The sequence below is a fragment of the Rousettus aegyptiacus genome, unplaced genomic scaffold (assembly GCF_014176215.1).
Source record: "Rousettus aegyptiacus isolate mRouAeg1 unplaced genomic scaffold, mRouAeg1.p scaffold_m13_p_3, whole genome shotgun sequence".
NCBI lineage: Eukaryota > Metazoa > Chordata > Mammalia > Chiroptera > Pteropodidae > Rousettus > Rousettus aegyptiacus.
In genome coordinates, this window is record NW_023416306.1 from 66,367,668 (window position 1) to 66,387,182 (window position 19,515).

The window sequence follows — 19,515 nt, forward strand, 5'->3', positions numbered from 1 at the left end:
GCATTTGCTCTTCTCTTCTCAGAATACCTTTCTCCCAACTCCAACATCCTTCATGGCTCTTGGTCAGAATCGCTTCCTCAGGGACACCTCCTACCTTCCCACCCTGTTCCCCAAAAGTCTTAGGTGCTTCTCTTCTGGCTTTGCTTAGCGCTGGTCACACCCCTCACATCATTCTGTGATAGTAATTACTTCCTGGTTCCAGCATGCAAGATTGCTCTTGAGGAGATGAACCGTATCTTGTTTCTATTCGGACCCTATTGCGAAAGATCTGGCATATACCAGGTGCTTAAAAAATATAATTATTAAAAAAAAATAATTAGACTAAAATCGAATGAAGAACAATTAGTAGGTCTATAGACCCAGTAAAATGAGAGATAGAGGGAAATATGCATTAAGTATCTTCTATAGTGGAGGCACTTACATTTATTTGTGTACTTGTTTCTCAAATCTCTGTGGACTAGGCATTGCTTTTTCTAATTTACAGATGAGGACACAGAGGCTCAGAGAATTGAAGTAACTGAGAATTTCCCAACTTCACATAGCTGGCAAGTGAAAGAATAAGGACTTGAACACGTATTTTGTTGACACGAGAACAAAAACAAGTAAGCAAACAAAAAACGTACAGTTTCCATTACTCTCCTGGGGGGTAGGAATAAAAGAAAAGGAGTCGAGCCCTTCGTTTTTCCAGCGTTTTAACATATATTAGGACTAGAGCTGCTATGACAGCCTTTTAAAGCCTATTTCTTTTTCTTTTTTTAATTCACTAACTTTCTGCTAATTCTGAGAAACAAGAAGGAGAAAAGGAGGGGAAGAAATGTTGGAAGTAAATGATCAAGGAAGGATGGGACACAAAGAGATAAAAGGAAGGTGGGTGTAGAAGGTGCAGCAGTGTGGTAAAGAGAATGAGAACACTGTGAAGAAAACTTTGTGAAAATGACCTTTATGTAAGTGATACCCCTCCCCCACCAGCCACTATTAGAAACCTAATGGCTTAAAACTGGGTAGTTTGGCGTATGCAATATATTAGATTTGACCATAAGAGGTAAGTAAATTGCCTTTCAGCTAACATAGCATGCATGCACACTCACACACACACACGCTTGCTTTCTCCAATAACAGAGCTTTGTCAACACATTTTAAAGGCATTATGTTAAGGTGATGGTTGCCAAAAAGATCTCAAAAAACAAAAACAAAAACAACAACAAAATAACAGAAAAACAGTGAGTCTACCAGAAAAGGCAGTCAGGGGGTGGTGGTCTTTTATAAAGTGCTTCCTTGCCCACCAACCAGCAGCACGGCCTCAGGGCCCCCTTAAAAGCCCACCTTTCACCACCCCCCACTCCTTCCCTTTACCACCCCCAGCCCCTTCCCCAGCCTCAGTTTCCCCTTACCAGTCCCCTCCCCCAGTTAGAGCATGGCCATGTCTCACCTGGCATCAGCCCCCGGTTTCTGCTCAGATAGAGACAGACTTAGGAACGTGGGTTTGAGCTGCAACATGAAGCACGGGGACACTGCTGGGGGGCGCTGGGGACAGGGATGTGGGTTATCGCCAAAGCCCTGTGATCGAGCACACTCTCATTCCCATGGCAAGGTTAGGCCCTTTGGGGTGGTAACCAGGACAGGAGGATGGCTTTCTGTGGTACTTTTCATCCTACAAATTCCATTTCTTAGAGACTTTAAAACCGCTAAGTTACATCCATGTTCTCCATTTGTTTCTTTTGTTATTGGCTATGTTTTTGCAATTGTGTGAATTGAAAATGTTGACCGTCATGAAAATTCCATTTTGCTCATGGGCCTTTCCCCCTCCCAGCCTCCATTCCAAACAATTGTGCTGGTGATGTCTCCCCAAGATTTTATCAGAACTTTCCCAATTCACGGGGCCCCCAAGGGCCTTGGCCCCTGCCAACATCCATTCCCATGAGGCCATGTGTCTACACTGGAGATCAAGTAGATATTTTGCTATTTCCTTATCATGAGATCTAACCCACTGGTAGGAAAAGCAAGTGTCTTTGGAACCAGGAGTTTTCCTGGAGGATGAAGAGGGGGTTGAAAAGAAGTCAACCAGATATGTCTCTGTGGTATGTGCATTGTTTTGAGCTAAAGGCCAGTTTAGCTTCAGGCTCAAGAGAAACTTCTGCCCCTCCCTTAAGTACCCAGAAGAACTTAAATTAGTTTAGTAATAGATTACTAAACTAATTTAAGAATAAGCTCTTTTGACCTATCTATAGGGGAGGGAAAACTTCTATTTACTAAACATCTGCTCTTCTCATCAACCTGCAATGACCTTCTGAAGCCCCAAGGGCCTTTACCTCATCCCTAACTCAGAATGTCTCATATGTCCACTTTCCCTTTCCGTCTTTGAACCTTTGTATAGGTGGGGTCTCTGACTCTTTCCTGTATGTGGAGTTCCTGTACATATGATATGTAATTAAATTTGGCCATTTTCTCTTGAGAATCTGTCTCATGTCTATCTGATTATTAGATCAGCTGAAAGAAACTTGATGGTAAAGTTTCTTCTCCCCTTACAATGAGAACAAAAAGAAATGTGAGTTGGCATGAGCAAGGCATGGCGTGATAGACAAACTGCATGGGTCAGTTTAAGGTCATTTCTGACGGTAGACAGGGACAAGCACCCAATGAGGTTTCTCCTCGCATCATGACACTATGAGTAGCATAACATACTAGTGTCAAGAGAATTCCAGGACTAGGCAAGTGTGGCTTTAGGGGCTGTCAATTCAGAAGAGGAAGTGGTATTGTGCTAAGGCATTTGATATTTAGAATCAAAATTAGAGCTGTTGCTCAGAATCCTTCAGTTTGAAGGACTCAGAATTTCCCGTGATTCTAGTGTAGAAGGTCTACATCCTCTGATTCCTGCTGGTGTCAACTGCACAGGGTGGAATGGTGCTGCTGAAAATCCAGAAGACATAAAACTTATTTCCATTCATCTCCATCTCCCACCAGATAAAGTCCCAGCAAGTTAAAGTGACTGCAAGCATTTCAGATCTGCCTCCCTCTCTCCAGCCTTGCACACACTTCACGACTGTTTCTGTATCTCGCACACTTGCTTCTTCTGCACAGAAAGTCCCATTCCCTTCACCTTCCCAGAACACTCCTGTCCATCCTTTCATGTCCTGCTTACATGTCTGTGAGGGTTATAAGTTGCCAAGATGGGAGACAGAGCGCTTCAGAGAAAGGGAAGCAGACTCAGTGCCGAGAGCGGCTTGGAAAGTGGCCTGGCAGCCACAGTGGTGCAGTTCTGCTCTGAAAGGCAGTGTCTCACTTCAAGAGAGCCCAGGAGAAACGGCAGGCTGCTTACTGCAGGGAAATCCCGATCAAGATAGAAGAAAAAACAAACAAGCAAATATAAAACATCCCCAACTGCTCCCCAGCCCAATTGCCTGTGGGGAAACTAGAACTGTTGAAGGCAGAAATAATAGGGGGTCAGCTCCCACCTGCCCTTGGGACACAGGGAGGCTCTGTTGTGGTCCCAGGACCACAACTGGCCACATGAGGCCAGGTTTCCCTTCACTGTGGTGTTTCTCCTGTTTTCTAGAATCTGAATAGCTACACTGAACAGAGGAAGTACACTGGTCTTTTCTCAAAAGCCTTGACAATTCCGGGAAAGGGCCCCTCCCACTCCAGCTCCCTGGTTAGGCAGGTAATTCCATAGGTGGGGCCTCACGGGGCAAGACTTTCCAAGGAGCCTTCAGTTCCACCCACAGTGCAAGACCCAAGGAGAAGGATGATTCTGCCTTCGCCTGTAGCAGGGCCACTCGGTATGTTCTCCAGGAGCATGAACCCAGCTAATCTCCTCCAGGAACTGGACCTTTCTGTGCTGGTTCCCAGATCCTGCAAAAAGTCAGGAGTTCTGTGAGCCATCCTTGGAGATGCTCTGTGTCTCACTTACCCCCGGGGCTCAGAGTGCTTCATTCCTGTCATGGCTGAATATGAAGCCAGGAGGATGCATCTCCTCCCCCCCTCCCCCACCCCACGCCCTGGCCCTGTGGTCCCGTATATGGGACTTCTGGGCTGGAAGCTTCTGTTCACATGGCAGACTGACCAGGGACTAAAGAGCAGGTGACCTGGGCAGGGATCAAGCGCAGGGACTAAACTTTTTTTAAAAAACTATTTTTCTTAATGTAGTTGCATCTGTTTAATGGGAATTGGGAGAACAAGTCCCAGTAGGAGACTGACACCAGCCACCTTAAATGATTTTTGGAACAAGGCTTTACACATAGAAATAACTGGATAAATGAACGAGTGAATGAATGAATGAATTAGTATCAACTCACAAAAGGGAGTGAATAAGAGGTGGCTGTGGTATAGGAGTCTTAATTAATCAACAAAAGTGTGCTGTGTCCCCAACAGAGTAATATCTATTACTTCCTGTACTTTTTCCATGTGCCAGGTACTCAATGCTTTACATTCATTATTTCATTCAGTCTTTCCAGAAGTCCTATGGAGTCAGTGGTATAATCTTCATTCCACAGGTGAGAAAACTAAGGTTAAGTACGTTAGCCAAAGTCACATAGCTAGTAATTAGGGTAGTCAAGGTTGAAACTTGAAAAGCTGTCTTCCTAACTCACCCACTATATCCCAGGGATCGTGCCGACTAGATCTTCATTCGTATCTGCATGTGCTTCCAGCTGAATCTCTTTGAGTCACTGGTTATACAGACCAGCACTGGCCGTGGGAATAGGGACTTGGCTGGTGGAACCATTCATAGACGGCCCACAGCTGAGGCTGCTGTCTTTCCTTGCCAACATCGCAAAGTCTGAATTCTTATAAGGCAGGCAGGGCCGCCAAATTACAAAAAAATAAGTAAAAATTTTAAATCCTCCCAACTTAAAGTACATAAAAGAGCCAACCAGCAAACAGAAATTAAAAAGGTCCTTTCCAGTTTCTTTGGGGAATGTGGGTGGCAAATAAGCCCAAAGGAATAAAAATAGAAACATGGCAGGCCAGACCTCCCTCCACAGGAAAGAACAATATTTATTTGATTAATTCTGTTCTGAAACAGCAGCCCACACTACTGATACGGAGGGCATTCCACAACGGAGGGGTGTGTGTGTGAACATGTGCACATATCTGCATGCCCCGAGTACATGTATACATATGTATGGATAGATAAACACACAGACCTGCCACCCACAGAGAATCTTTATTCATATGATATAATCACACCGCTCTTCTTTCCCCATATCCTGCAAACGTTAAAAATAAGTCACTTTACGTAAACAAAGTCAGTCTCTTGATTTACATTGTTTCTTATAAAGGCAGATCTGCACATTTTTGAAGCTCTCTCATTTAACCACAGGAGATGGGTTATGAACACATGGCCGGCTCCCTCGCCATGCATCCTGAAAGCAAAAGCCGAAATCAAATGTTGCATCATCACTGCATTTCTCAAGATCTCCTCATCAAAGCCTATAGTCCCCCGTTCTGCCACTTGGTACTTTTTAACATCCTGACTTACTCTGCAGATCGCCCTACAATGCCATCCCCCATCCTGTCCTTCTCACTGGTGCACTGTCAGCTCATGCCCATGACAGTGTATAGATCCAACCTGATTTCTGTTCAAAGCAATGTACCTACAACCCAAGGAGGTGCAGTTTCAGCCCCCGCTGGCCATCAGCCTCTCCTCCCTCCTCTTTCATATCTCTGCTTGCCCTTCTCCTCCACTGCCTGGCTTGAAGTCCATACATCTATATGGGGTCTGACGCCTCCCCATACCCTGCATTTGTCAGCACAACTGAATTGGTTTCTGGCAGATGTTCCTTATGGCTTTTGTTTGGGGTGACTGAGTGCACCCACTCCCTTGGGGAGATGTAACAGATTTCAACATGGCCCGGTGCCTACCTGTCGGGTTGCCCAGCTCTTTTAATACTGAATATGGGAAGGCAGGATAAGGAATTCTCCATTTGCTTTTGTCACTTGGCCTTTTCATGGTGGCAACTGGCTAGTGAAGTTGAGTTCCACTCTAGTTAGGCTGCGGGCACAGACTTTTATTTATCCTGAGGGAAGCTTAATGGGTCCAACTCTTAGTGACATTCAAGAAACCCTGAAGAAACATGATTTGTTATTTCGGGGGTGCCCTGAACTTTCAGGGCATAGGTCCCTGGAGGAAGAATTTACCTCCCTGGGAAACCAGAATTCCATAGAGACTGTTCAGTTTCACTGAATTCACCACCAGACAGAGCTTTCCGTCACTTAATTAGACCTCTAGTGTGGATGTGATGAAGATATACAGGGACTTTTCCTCCTCAGCGAGCCCATAATTTAGAAAGTTTGCAGTTTCCTAGCAGTCTCACTCCTTTGATAGGAACAAGGTATGATGCTGATGGAGTAAACAGGCATGAAACAAACTGAATTTTCATTTAATAAAGTAAGACCTATCGCTAGGAGTCTGACTACCACTGATCGAAACGTATTCTCAGGTTCCCATGGAGGGATATTTAGTCTCCTCAGAGCTTTGTGGACCGATTACCTTTTAGTGTCCCACTTTGTACCTGACTGTCATCTCTATGGGGTGGCCATTATACTTCCCCTGTAAAGAAACTGAAACTTGGAAAGGTTAGTGACTCGCCCAAGGTTACATGGTCAATACTTGGCAGAGAGAGAATCTGAACCAAGATCTGTCATTCAGACCTTTTCAGTGGGCACTGGAATCCTGTTTCTCCTCCACATCAGGGCACTAGAAATAGAAACTATAGCCCGAGGGCCAAAATCCAGTCCACGTCTGTTTTGTATGGCCTGTGAACTAAGAATGATTTTCACATTTAAATAGTTGGAAAAAAATTGAAAGTAGAATATTTGATGACACATGAACATTATATGACATTCAAATTTCAAGCTACGTAAAGGAAGTTGTATTGGAACACAGTCCCACCCATTCGTTTGTGTATTATCTACAGCCACCTTCCCATTTCTATGGTAGAGCTGAGTAGTTGTGACAGAGGCCATTAACTGCTCATAAGTAAAAATATTCAGTGCCTGGACCTTCTCAGAAAAAGTTTGCTAAGCCTGCTCTTCACCCTGGGGATACCATGAGCAGTGTAACTGTATAGTTTTCAAGCCATGTAGTTACACATGGGTCCTCAAGCTGCCTTTCCAAAATTGACTTGGCTATAAATAGTCCAATATTTCTCCTGTGTTGGGAAGGCGGTGATGCCACACCAGCAAGAAAACACATGTAAAACAAGAAAGCGGTGAACTCCATCTGCATCCCTCAAAACTAAACTTCGATGGTTTTCAGAGCACAGGTGAAGGCAAGCCCTTTTTTCTTATTCTCAGATTCCCAATTAATACATCATGTAAACAGTATGAATTTTACATAAACGGAATGTGCTTCATAGGGCTAAAGCAATTTTTATCTGTAGGGCCCCTTCCTGACTTGTTCTTTGTTGCTCTATTTTGAAGCTGCAATTGTAGACGTTTTAGCAATAGAGGTCATTATGTGCTATTGTTGTCACAATGTGTTTTGCTCTCAATATAAGAAATCGTCCATGTATTGAAAGTTGATAGCATCACTGCTTCAGTTGAAGAGAAATAAGAGCAGATATCCTTTTCATTTGCATACTTTTTGTTCCCCTTTCTAGTCTCAGCTGTGCACCTCAAAGACCTGGCTCACATGTGAGAAAAATTAAAAAATAAAAACCATACTTATCAAGATGAAGAATTCTGGAGAGGAGTGGTGAATAGTTGCACAACAGCTGGGTCTACTTAATGCCACTGAACCGTACACTTAAAGATAGTTAAGATGGTAAATTTCATGGTATGTATATTTTACCAAAATTTAAAGTAAAACTAAACAACAACAAAAAGTTCCCACAGTATCAATTTAGAAAAACAAAAAACAATTTCAAAACTTTCAGGAAGATTTTTAGATACTATTCCACTAACAAAATGGGGGGGGGGGAAATCTTCAAAGAAGGGGTTTTGAAAGATTTGACTCTTTATCAGGAAAAAACGAGCATTAATGTATGTGCTTATGCACATGTGCATGAGTGTACTTAAGCATGTGGATGTGCTTTCAAGAAAACTTTCACATCCAATTAATTAAATTCCCTCTGTTTTTACTATCAATATTGGAAATGAAAAAATTTACAAGAAGTCTTCCATTTAGAATAATCTCTGTTAATACAAAATACCAAGCGCCCTTGCAGCAGCAACAAAAATCAAAATTAAGAGTAACTAGTCTGAGAGCCTCTTATTAACTCCAACCTCTTACACCAGTGACACCAAGGACAACACCATACCCAGTGGGCACCTATTAAGATTCCTCTGTAGGGTACGTGCAAAGGCTGCTGTCACCACCAGGGTAGTAATGAGTTCCAAAAAAAGAGGAAAACATAATAGAATAGAAACCTTTTATTAAAAATGGAATTTAGAGATCAGTATGAGTGGCAATCTCAATGAAAAGTCTTCCTCTTCAAACATTAGATTGCAAAACTAAAACCAGCATATGCTGGATGTGGGCAAACATCTTATATGCCTTCTGTCCATTTGCCAATGCTTTTCAAAGATTTACAAGATGCAATCCCTTGTGTATTGTGAGTACTCTGGTACTTTCTGCCAGTTCCCCAGAGCAGAGGTGGTGCATGGCAGGGTGTCTGAAGGCTCCATGTGTGGAGTAAGCACACGCAACAACAACAGCTGCTTATGGCCCAGGCCTGGCAGCGACAGGGTCAACAATCTAAGCGCCAACTGGCGACGACACTGGTCATGTCGAGTGAAACCAGTGACAAAAGAACAGATGTGCTCTGTGTCTCTTGGTGCCTGCAGCAACACAGTCACTGCAGGCCAGCAGTGGTGACAGAGCACTGAGTAGCATGGTGTGAAGCTGACATCAACTCAATCAAATGGCCACTGTCTTGTCTGCTTCACACGAGCCCTGTACACCCCCAGTGCATGCAAGTGCATGTGGGCACACACACACGCACACACACACATACACACCCCATGCTTCACTTCCTATGCTTGGACATTCTAGGCTTTCAAAATGAAGAAAAACTCTAAAAATAACACCTTAAGTGCAGACGCTGCGAATGTGTTACCAAGTTATAATGGGTCAGAGCATCTCCTGCCCACCATAGGCTCTAAGGCAGAAGAGCAAAATGATGGCCTTTAGACAAACTGCCCACCTAGAAAAAGTTTGTTAGGCTTGTAGATCTAAAAATAAAATAAAATAACTGCTCTAATCAGTTGCTATTATTTAACATTCTGGGGATTTCACTCAAAATATTAGAGCTCCAATTTCTTTGGATTTGGAAACCCCAGGTCTCTATGGCCCCACTGAAAGCATTAGCTGGACTTGCATGGTAACTGCTCCCACAGCTTCCTCTTTCTTACTACCTGCTTGCTAACTCATATTAGTTACCATCCTGGACTCTGCAGGCTTTGAGTTTGGCTTTTCTGATCTATGGATATTAAACTTATTGAGGCAAGGGTCACGTGTTTTTAGTTGCCCCAGCACTTGGCAAGAGCTCTTACACACTGTCAGCTTGTTTGAGTCATTCAACAATGCATGTTCCATGGGCTCAAACAGCTGGTGTGACTTGACCACAACTACACAACCAGAAGCAGCTGGGAGAGGAACAGAAACTTGAGGATCAGCTAGCTGCTGTAGGTCATCAGGACCCATCTGAATTAGTGTGTCCTTGAGCAAAGTTCCATCTCAAATGAATGTCCTTGGCAGAGGCCAGGTCAGATTGAGTTTTGGAGTTAGACTGCACGTGTTTGACTCCTGTCCCCTCAAGGCTGTGTGACCTTGGAGAAGTTACTTCATCTCCTTATCTAATTTTCCTCTTCTCTAAAATAAAGGTAAATTCAGTATTTATCTCATAGAACTGTGTGCAGATTAAATGAGGTAACACAGAAACTCATTTCCTACAGCACCTATAGATGATGGACCAGTGGTAGTCCATAGCCTTACTCAGAAACTTTCCCTATTATATCCTTGCAAGCTGGACATATCAAATTTAAAAAGCATGTAGCTATTACGGACTACTAAAAGTTCTTCTATGCTGAAATACTTAAATAAGACATAAGATATAAATCTCTACCACCAATCTCTGTTCTAAAATAATTAGAAATAAATGAAGTAAAAGGAAAAGTAGTGACATCTATACGTCATTTTGGGTCCATAATGAGTCAGAACTGAGGAAGAATCTAAACCTTCCCTATCCAGTGGATTTACAACTTACTTTAGAGACAGAAACCATTTCTTCTAATGTAATCTTACACGGAAGCCATCAGTAAGAGAAATGTGGCAGCTCTGCTTGAAGGGAACGTGAGGTCCCAGAACTGGGCTCCTACTTCGCCGAGCACATTCACAGAACCTGTTGTTAAGGACCACTAATCTTGACTTTGTCCTCTCATTTACCAGCGGGAGAATTAAAACCCTTCATACCTCTGCATTGATAAGAAGGCTGATGCCAAGACCCGTACTGGTAGGTCACTGTATCCCCAGCACCTAGCCAAGCACCTCGAGCACTAATGTTGGTGTGATGGGGGCTCTAACACAGGTGAGAGAGGCATCAGGCTGAAGAGGTGAGATCTGAGGGGATAGGCTTCTAGAGTACAGTGATGACAGCTGCCTGTAGGGGGTAACAAAGACACCATGATGGTCTAGACAGAATACTGGGTATAGGGTCAATTTTGGGGAAGGGCTGGTTGGGGGGAAGTAAGCCTGGGCTTAAGCAAACAAAATTAGTGGGGCTAGATTCCATCAAAAAATCAAGATGAAAGAGTCATTCTTCAATCTAGGAAGAACTCTAATTCTTCCTAGAAATTTGGGAATAGCTGATATTAGTTTAAAAATGTGATGCTTGAACCACCTGCATCAGAAGTATCTGGGAGCTTATTAAAAATGCAGATTCATGATACCATTCCAGACCTACTGCATCAGAATTTCCAGTAGTAGAACCCATGCATTTACATCCTTCATAAGCTCCCCAGATGTTCTCATGTAGGAAAAAGTTTGAGAAGCACCATACTCAGTCTCACTGAGGCTCTCCCATGTTGTCACGTTGCTCAGACCACACCCTTGGAGATTCTGATTTAACAGGTCTGGGATGAGGCCTGAGAACTGAGATGATTTCTGAAACCTCCCCAGGTGATGTGCAACAGAATGATCTACAACTGGGGGAGGGCGAGCCACCTGTCTCTGTGGCATGAGTTACTTTTGTCATTGTAACCTACTGAAAATGAAGATATTCTAATTGGCCCTTAGAGATAAGTTGCTACTTTTCTTTTCAGTTTGTTCACTGAACCACCCAGGCAGCAGGAAGACCAAAGTTTTCCATAAAGACCTGTCAAAATATTATTCTTGCGACTACTGAGGTCATTTGTAAAATATGTCAGATGCATTTACCAGGCATCTTTTAAAAATAAAGTTCATTGAGGTGTATTTTGTCTTCAAATGCACTGTTTGATGAGTTTCTACAGATGTATGCTCCTATGAAACCATCACAATTAAGAAATGGAACATTTCTATCACCTCTGAAAATTCCCTCTTGACCCTCTGCAGTCAATCCCCTGTCCCGACCCGTGGCCCCAGGCAACCACTGATCTGCTTTCTGACATTGTTAATTAGATGGTTCTAGAATTTGATATAAATGGGTGTCTGGTTTCTTTTGCTCTGCACAATGTTTTTAAGATTTACCCATAACACAAATTGTTAGTGAATTATATTTTTCATTGTTCCTTCTCTGTTTCAAAAGAAAGTGCACAGGTTTCCAGAGCAACCTGAGGACAGATTACTGTGAATTGAAAAGGAAGTAAGAAATCTAGACAATTGGCTAGGAAGGAGAGGGGGAGGTGACCACACTGAGGTAACGGGGATTTTCACAAAGGAGGTGATTTTTGGAGCAACGACCACTTTGGAGACATGGCTGACCTGAGCTGTAGAATGGAAAGTGAGAGAAGAAAGGAAAATGCAGGGGCCAAAGATAAGCATCACCAGTTTAAAAACTTTTGTCTGTGTGGTGGTTTAAAAATATGTCCAAAAATTCTTTGATAGTTCCCTCTTCAAGAGATAGAGCTTAATTCCCCTCCCCTTAAGCGTGGCTGGATTTAGCGACTCACTTCTAATGGATAGAAAACAGAGGAAGTGATGGTTTATCAGTTCTGACATTATTCTTTAAAGATATTGCGGCTTCCATCTTGACTGCCCTCTTTGGGATCAGGGAGCCCCGGGAGCAGTCAGAGGCACCTAACATGGTATAGCGTGAAGGGGTGTCATCCCTGAAAAGACAAGAGAAAGTGACTTTCAGGCTTAGGAGAACATAGAAGCAGGGAGACTGGCACATGCTACAGCCTGGAGGTGAGAAGACATGGCTCATTAAAGGAACTTGACGAAGTTCCCTTTGGAGAAGTCTAAATTTCACTTTCTTCATCCAGACCTACCTGTATGCCTTTATTTTTATTTATTGGCCCAGTTACACTCAGGTTCACAATGTAATAGGAATCTATTAGCATTAATGTCCTAGAACTAATGTTGATTAATATGGAGTTCTAGTACAACATCATGGTTTAACTGGTTTTGTTGGTGGCTTGTATATCTGACCTTTATAAATAAAATTATTTAATGGGAAGTAGTGTTCTCGGGACCACATAAGTGACCACACCAGTCCTTAGGTTAGGGACTGCCTATAATCTTATTCTCATGTTTTTATTGTGGTGGGACAGGTGGATGGCGAGAGAAGATATACTGTCATATTTCAATAAGTAAAACATTCCCACATTCAAGTCCACAATTAATACTCATCTGACATCTTTTGGAGCCAAAGAATCTACTCTTATCTGGCCGGGAAATATGAACTAGTCTAGACTACACATAGCAGCAAAATTTGACAGGCTTATTTAAAATATATGGGCATTAAGCCATATCGACAATTCATATTTTTGTGTAAATGCTCATGAAGATAAATTAATTCCTGCTGTGACTGTCAATCTGCAGCCATTTCCAATAATGCTGACACTGTCAAGTGTGATTATGATTTGGACCCCCCAGAGACCAACAGTGTGCCTGAGGTATTGAGCTCCTTCCTGAAATGAGGATTCTGACACGAGACCTGGGGAGAAACATTGAACAGATGATTTTGAGCCTTATCTGTTCTTCATTTGTAAACTGGGAGAGAAGTAGCCTAGCAAAGACAAGCAGACAATCCCAGGAGCCTAAAGTGACAATGCTTCATCGAGGCATCATGGGGACAATTTTGGACACATCTGGCAGCCATTCATGGTGAAAGAAGGTATTCATTGTATATTTTAGAAAGTAACTCTTCAGGATAGAGCCTCTAATGTAGTGGTGTCCAGAGGATGTTCCATGATGATAGAAATGTTCACTATCTGCTCTAGCCGATGCAATAGCAGCTAGATCTATGTGGCTTTTGGACACTTGAAATGTGGCTAGTGAGATTAAGAAATTAATTTTTATTTAATTTTAATTAATTTAAGCTTAAGTAGTCACAAGCAGCTAGTGGCTACTGTATTGGATAGTGCAGCTCTGTCTGAGTAATGAGTTGAAGGGCATGAGTCTTTAAAACTGTGAGCTTCTTAAGGAATGGAGGTATATCTTATTTGACAAGTCACTCTGGCACACAGCACAATATTTTGCATATAGTAGGTTTTCAATAAATGCCTAACAGACCCTCAGCAGCCAAAATAGGACTGACTTTATAATGCAGAAGGTAGAATGTATAAGATTGTGTAGTTAATATCTTCCAAAGGTTATTTCAAAGCCTTAGACCCATGAAATACTCTGGAGAGAAAGGATTCCCTGAGCAAATATATCTGTAAGCTCTATGCCTTGCTTGGAGAGTTAGGATGCCTGTGAGGGTATTAAAGAAACTGGAATACCTTTATTACTTCACTGTTTCCCATAGTTATCTGACTATGAAGTCTCCTTTCACATAATACCTTTTGACATCTTTTAGAACTAGTAGATTCTGGGAAAAATACTATGGAAGATACTGCAGTAATAACAGGATAAGAGAAAAACCTCCAATGATTCCTTGAAAGGAGAGACCCGATTTTTAGCATATGGTCAGCAAGTAATTAATGTTTACTGAATGATCTAGAAATGATTCTCTTCTAGTCAAAATCAGAGGCGGGCTATAAACCATTCCCAGTCAGCAAAGGTAAAGAGAGAGGAAGTGTGTGACTCAAGCCTAGGTATTCTCGGGCTGCTTTAGTAGGCATACCTGCCTAACTAGAAGATAATCTGACATATAAGAATTATACAGAGATAGACAATAGCAAACTGGAACAGAAATAATGAGTTATGGAAATATGTTAATAGTTTTATAAGATTCTGTAATTTAAAATTTAAACCAAGCAGCTAAACACTGAGAATTCATTACGATAATACTATCAGCCCCTATACAAAGGAATCACTAGTCCGGAGACATGGAGTGGTGTAAATCAGGATAGGACATGGGTGCCTGAGGATAAGAGAAGAGAACAGTCCTCTTTGAGAGAAAAAAAAATGATATAACAAGAACAGGATTGAGACTAGGGCAGAGACATAGTCCTTAGTTACTTCCAATCTTGGCTTTTGCTAATATCTTAGTAATAAGAAATGGGAATTAACTTTAGATCCACACTGCAGTTTCAGCTAAAAATTATTTGTAGTTATTTGTACATAGACCTTTTGATGGTGTGAAATAATCTCTTTTTAACAAATTTCTTTTGTTCTCTTTTAAAACTTGAAGTTTGAAAAGAAGAAGAAACTCTTCAGATCCAATTAGGAAAAGGAATCTGAATGGGGAATACCCCCAAACAAAACCTTCAGTCAAGATTGTGGTGACTTTGCAGTGAGGCACCTGAAACAAAGCCTCTCCCTGCAGGGCTGGACATGTTACACGCGGATGACGCCCAGACTTCATTGTGTGCTTTAGAAACACTGAGATCTGTCCACTTAAAACAGGAACTTCAAAATGAAAAATGTGTACATACTATAAAGATAACACCTCAATGTTTATAAAGACGTTCAACTTCTCACTCTAGGAGGGACCTCTTCATACCCAGGGCAAGTGTAATTGTTTAGTCCAAGGTGATCGTGCACATCCGCCTCCAACTACAGTTGCAGAGGGGTCTGCACCACCACTGGCTTGCTCCTTTAGGCATCCCCGTCACTGCAGCTCTGTGAAGGGGGAGCAGGGGACATGGCCAGGGATAGGAGAGAGAGCACTCAGAGCCCTTGGTCCTGGGCACACAGGCTACCTGTCACGTTCAGCTTCGGTCTACGTTATTAAGACCTTTTAAAGCAAATAGATTGATTTTTCTCACTATTATAAAAGTGATACATGTTTAAGAGAAAACTTGAAAAGCCCAAATAGGTATATGTCAAAAAGAAGCATTATCTATAATCCCAAGAGAGAATCGCTCGACACTTTCTGCCATATTTCCTTTCTTCTCTATGATTAGATGATTCTAACAGACAATACTAATAGATATATGATTTGAGTGCTTTTCTAATACAGTTTTGAATCTTGTTTTTATTACTTAATATTATGTGCTGACAATTTCCTTATGGGTATCTTCAACTCTGATTAATTATATTTTAGGCCCTGAGATAAATCAGACCACATTTCACCCTAACCCAATTAAAATTAGACAAACAAACAAACAAAAACCACTTACCTACCATCCTACAAACCAGAAGCAAAAGCTCTCTGGCTATCAGCAAAGGGCAAATAAACAGAACTGACAAAGGCATGTGGCTGATCTTGCCACATTCCAATAACCCAGCACAATGCCGTCCATTGAAAACAATACCACATTTCTTTGCTATTTTTCAAATTGACACTTTAGAATATGTTTGCCAAATCTCCTAAAATGGTCTCTGGCAGGCTCTCCCACTCATCTCTGGAAATTTGGGTTGCCCTGAACAACCACCACCAGCTGATGCCACACTGGACACACACACACACACACACACACACACACACACACACAACCATCTTCATCATCCTCTGAATGGACAAAGTCCCATGAATACAATCTCCAGCTACTCTCCATGCCAGATACAGCCCTTCTGCTTCCATGGTGGGTTTAATTCATGAAACCCTCTCTAAGCAAAGAGAGAAGGTCACCTTGAATGAACAATAAGGCCGTTAAAGATCATAATCTCAGTAAGGCAAACTGCGGGGGGGGGGGCTCTACATACGTTCTCTTTCATAGATGGGGAAACTGAGGCCCAGAGATATTACATGCCTTGTTCAGGGTCGGACAACTTATGAGGTAACATAATAGTGAAAATGTCACTGTAAAGGCCAAACTGCCAGGCCCATAGGCTGAAGTTCCTTCTTCTTCAATGCCTGTGTCCATGTCTGAGCCATCTGGCCAGATGTCAAGGAACCCGCCTGACAAGAAGCAGCCCAGAGGCCTTTGCACAGATGATGTTTAAAAAGAAAAGGTCCTTTCAAAAGCCCACAATGGCTCTTCGTTGCTGGCTATTTTGGAGAGCAGCTCTGGCTGACGTGAGAGGCTCTGCTTCTTTTCAGTCCTGACCTGATATTGCCATTACAGGCCAACCTTGGCTACTGTACTCACCCAAACATCTCCAAGGGAAATTCAAGTGGGACCTGGTCACCCCTAGGGGGAACACAAGGTCAGCATATGCTCGGATCTAGATGGGCTGTACTGAGCCCTTATGAGACAAGGTTTTCCAAATCTTTGGCCTTCAAACTGTTTTTCTTCCATTTGGTCCTAAAGTACCTGTTTTTAAAATCGTGACTTTGATGCTGAAGCTTAAAATCATTTGGTATATGAGCCAAGAGGCACTGCCTACAAACCGAGGAAGGGAAGATCTGGTGTGACAAAATGGCAGTAATGAGAGTCATGAGGGATGGAGAAATTGCCCACCACACTTATTCAAAGTAAAGGTAACAAGTGTGAGGAACAGATGAAATAATATGTTGTAAAGGGCTTAACAGAACACCTGAAACTCAGGAAACAGAGTCAGTGTTTATTTCTTGAAAATGTTTATATGCCTTGCACCTGGTAAGAACTCTATGATGAGGTGCCATACAATGGTGTGGGAGGACTGAGGAGTGAGAATGAACAGGGCTGGGCTTCCCTTTCTTTGTGAACACCTCACATATGAGGAGTTTCACTTCCATCTCCCTTCTTAGTCAGCTCTTTACTTCATCCTGTGCAGCAGCGGTGGATGTGTAGTTGGAGCCAGGGTAGAGGCAGGGAGGTAAAGCTCAGAATCTAGAGACACATCACAAAGATAAACAGTGTTGCCCAAACTGTGGATCACATCCATGGATCATCCTGTTCTCTATAAGATGGTAATGAGTGATAAAAATAGAAAAAAAAGATTTTGGGAGCCAAATGCTATTAAATTAGGTGGGCTACACAAAATTGAACCAGTTTATTCACTGATGATTTACTTCTCAAGGCCTTCAATCCGTGATTGTACATTGTGAGTCTTCCAGGGTAGAGGTAATGTAGCCTTTTGTAAACTCATTTGACCAAGGAAAAGAAGCCTGTTTACACTGAGCGTTACTTGGGACTGGTATTCTGAGGAATACTCTTAGCCAATACTGAGTCTTAAATTTTTCTTTGTTTTATCTTCCCACCTAATTGAGCTAACAACTTCCAATCCTAGAAGAGGAGAGGAGATGATGTGCTAAAAATAGTAATACTCAAATTTGAGAGTAATTGTCATCTAGAGCAGGGGTCCTCAACCCCTGGGCCACAGACCATACAGGTCGGTGGCCTGTTCGGAACTGGGCCGCACAGCAGGAGGGAAGCAGCAGGGGAGCGAGCCAAGCTTCATCTGTTTTTGCAGCAGTTCCCAGAGCTAGCACAACCGCCTCAGCTCCACCTGAGATCATCAGGCATTAGATTCTCACAGGAGCACTGGTCCCTCGTGCCAAAAATGTTGGAGACCGCTGATATATAATCTTACCCCTTAGGATATGGTCTGGGAACCAGCAACATTATCATCGCCCGGGAGCAAAATGTACCTGCTCAAGTCCCATCCCAAACCCAGGTGCATTGAATTTTGGCAAGATGCTCAGGTGATTCATGGGCGCATTCAAGTTTGAGATGCAGACTGAGGGTGCTTGGGACTACACACTAACCATAATAATTTTAATTTTGGTGTATGTGCAATGAGGCCCAGGTGTGCACATTTTAAAATGCCACCTCGAGCAGATTCGAATGCAGCTAGTAATGAAGACTTCCATTGAGAAACGCTGACTTAAAGAGATCCTGTGGCCCAAGTGCCCTGCTATAAGGTAGGTAACAGATCAGCCCTATGAAAACATTTGGTTTTGCAGCAGCACCTCTACAAAGTATTTGATGGTATAATCACCTTCATTGTTAGAAATAAGGAAATGAAGCCCTGGAGAAAGAAGGTGAAAGCCCTAGACCAAGGTCATCCAAGGGTCAGCAGGTGTATCAGGGTAAACAAGCACCTTCCTTTCTTTCCTTCCCACCCCTCCAATATCTCTCTTCCTCCTCCCTAGTCAGCCCTTTATTCACTAGCTGCTGCATTGCTAATAGTCCTCTCTGAGTCCGCTTTTGTTTTTAGTGAAAGGCCAACAAAACACTGCTGGCTGCTTGTGCTTGCTAACAATAATTCTGATTAGATCAATTCTGTCAGCTGACTCAGGCTGCCAAGTGCCAAGGGCTGACAGCAGTCTGCTTATTCAATCAGGGCTTGCCCCATTTTCTAATTACCGGCATCATTTGGACTCCTTTCCTCTAACTATAGACTTGCTTGAGTTCAAGTCCATCTTCAGCTGTTGCACTTACATGAGAAATGGATCCTTTGTCACATCTGTGTGTCAGTCCTGCAGCCTCCCCTCCCTGTTGGAGACCAAATGAAATTGCATGTGTTTCCCTGGGTTCCCAGGCTGTTGATGACCAGTAGGTCCCAATGGGATCCATGAGTCTAGCCCTGTAGGCGGAAGGCCATGCTGGCCTTCCTCAGTGTGCTGGCCCGGGTGACCTCTTCCCAGCTTCTGAATTCCAAATCATATTCCCACTTAGAGGCTTGATAGGTGACCAACTGTCCCAGCTTACCAGGAACTAAGAGTTTTCCCAGGACATGAGATTTTTAGTGCTAACTCTTGGGAAGGTCAGCCATTTTGTGTCTGACACACCAGGACACAGGCAATGTGAGAGCACTTAACATTCCCTGAGTAATTTAGTTGAAATATGTCTGAGAATCAGGGTCTCATCTTTCTCTGTCAGGCCTAAGACTAAACGATGCATCTCTTCACTGCCCTGCACCTTATCTCACTTTTAATCTCAATTGCTCATCCAATAGGGTGAGGCATTACTTCCAACAATGGATAAATGGAGGTCTGCAGGCATGTTCTGAGATGAGGGAGGCACCAAGGAAGGAACACTTGGTGTGCAATCCCTTTGAATGGAGGTGCGTCATCCACAGAGTACGCCTCTTAATTCAAAAGCACAGCTGGCGCTTATTATGTACTAGGCAATACGGGCAATGCACCTTACATCTCGTATACTCCCAACCCTCGAAGA

At 42.8% G+C, this 19,515-nt stretch overlaps 1 protein-coding gene across 2 annotated transcripts in view; it reads right to left on the reverse strand.

Annotated features, from left to right (window-relative positions):
* The window catches only part of MOB3B (MOB kinase activator 3B), a 172,703-nt gene that overhangs the window by 10,711 nt on the left and 142,477 nt on the right, over positions 1-19,515 (reverse strand). The window contains exon 4 of one of the 2 annotated variants that reach the window (XM_036239496.1): positions 16,464-18,831. The exons of the other annotated variant lie outside the window; for it this stretch is intronic. Within the exon in view, the coding sequence (XP_036095389.1) occupies positions 18,727-18,831 (105 nt within the window). The 3' untranslated portion in view covers positions 16,464-18,726. Of the gene's footprint in view, positions 1-16,463; positions 18,832-19,515 lie in introns of those variants that run through there. 2 annotated transcript variants of the gene reach the window in all.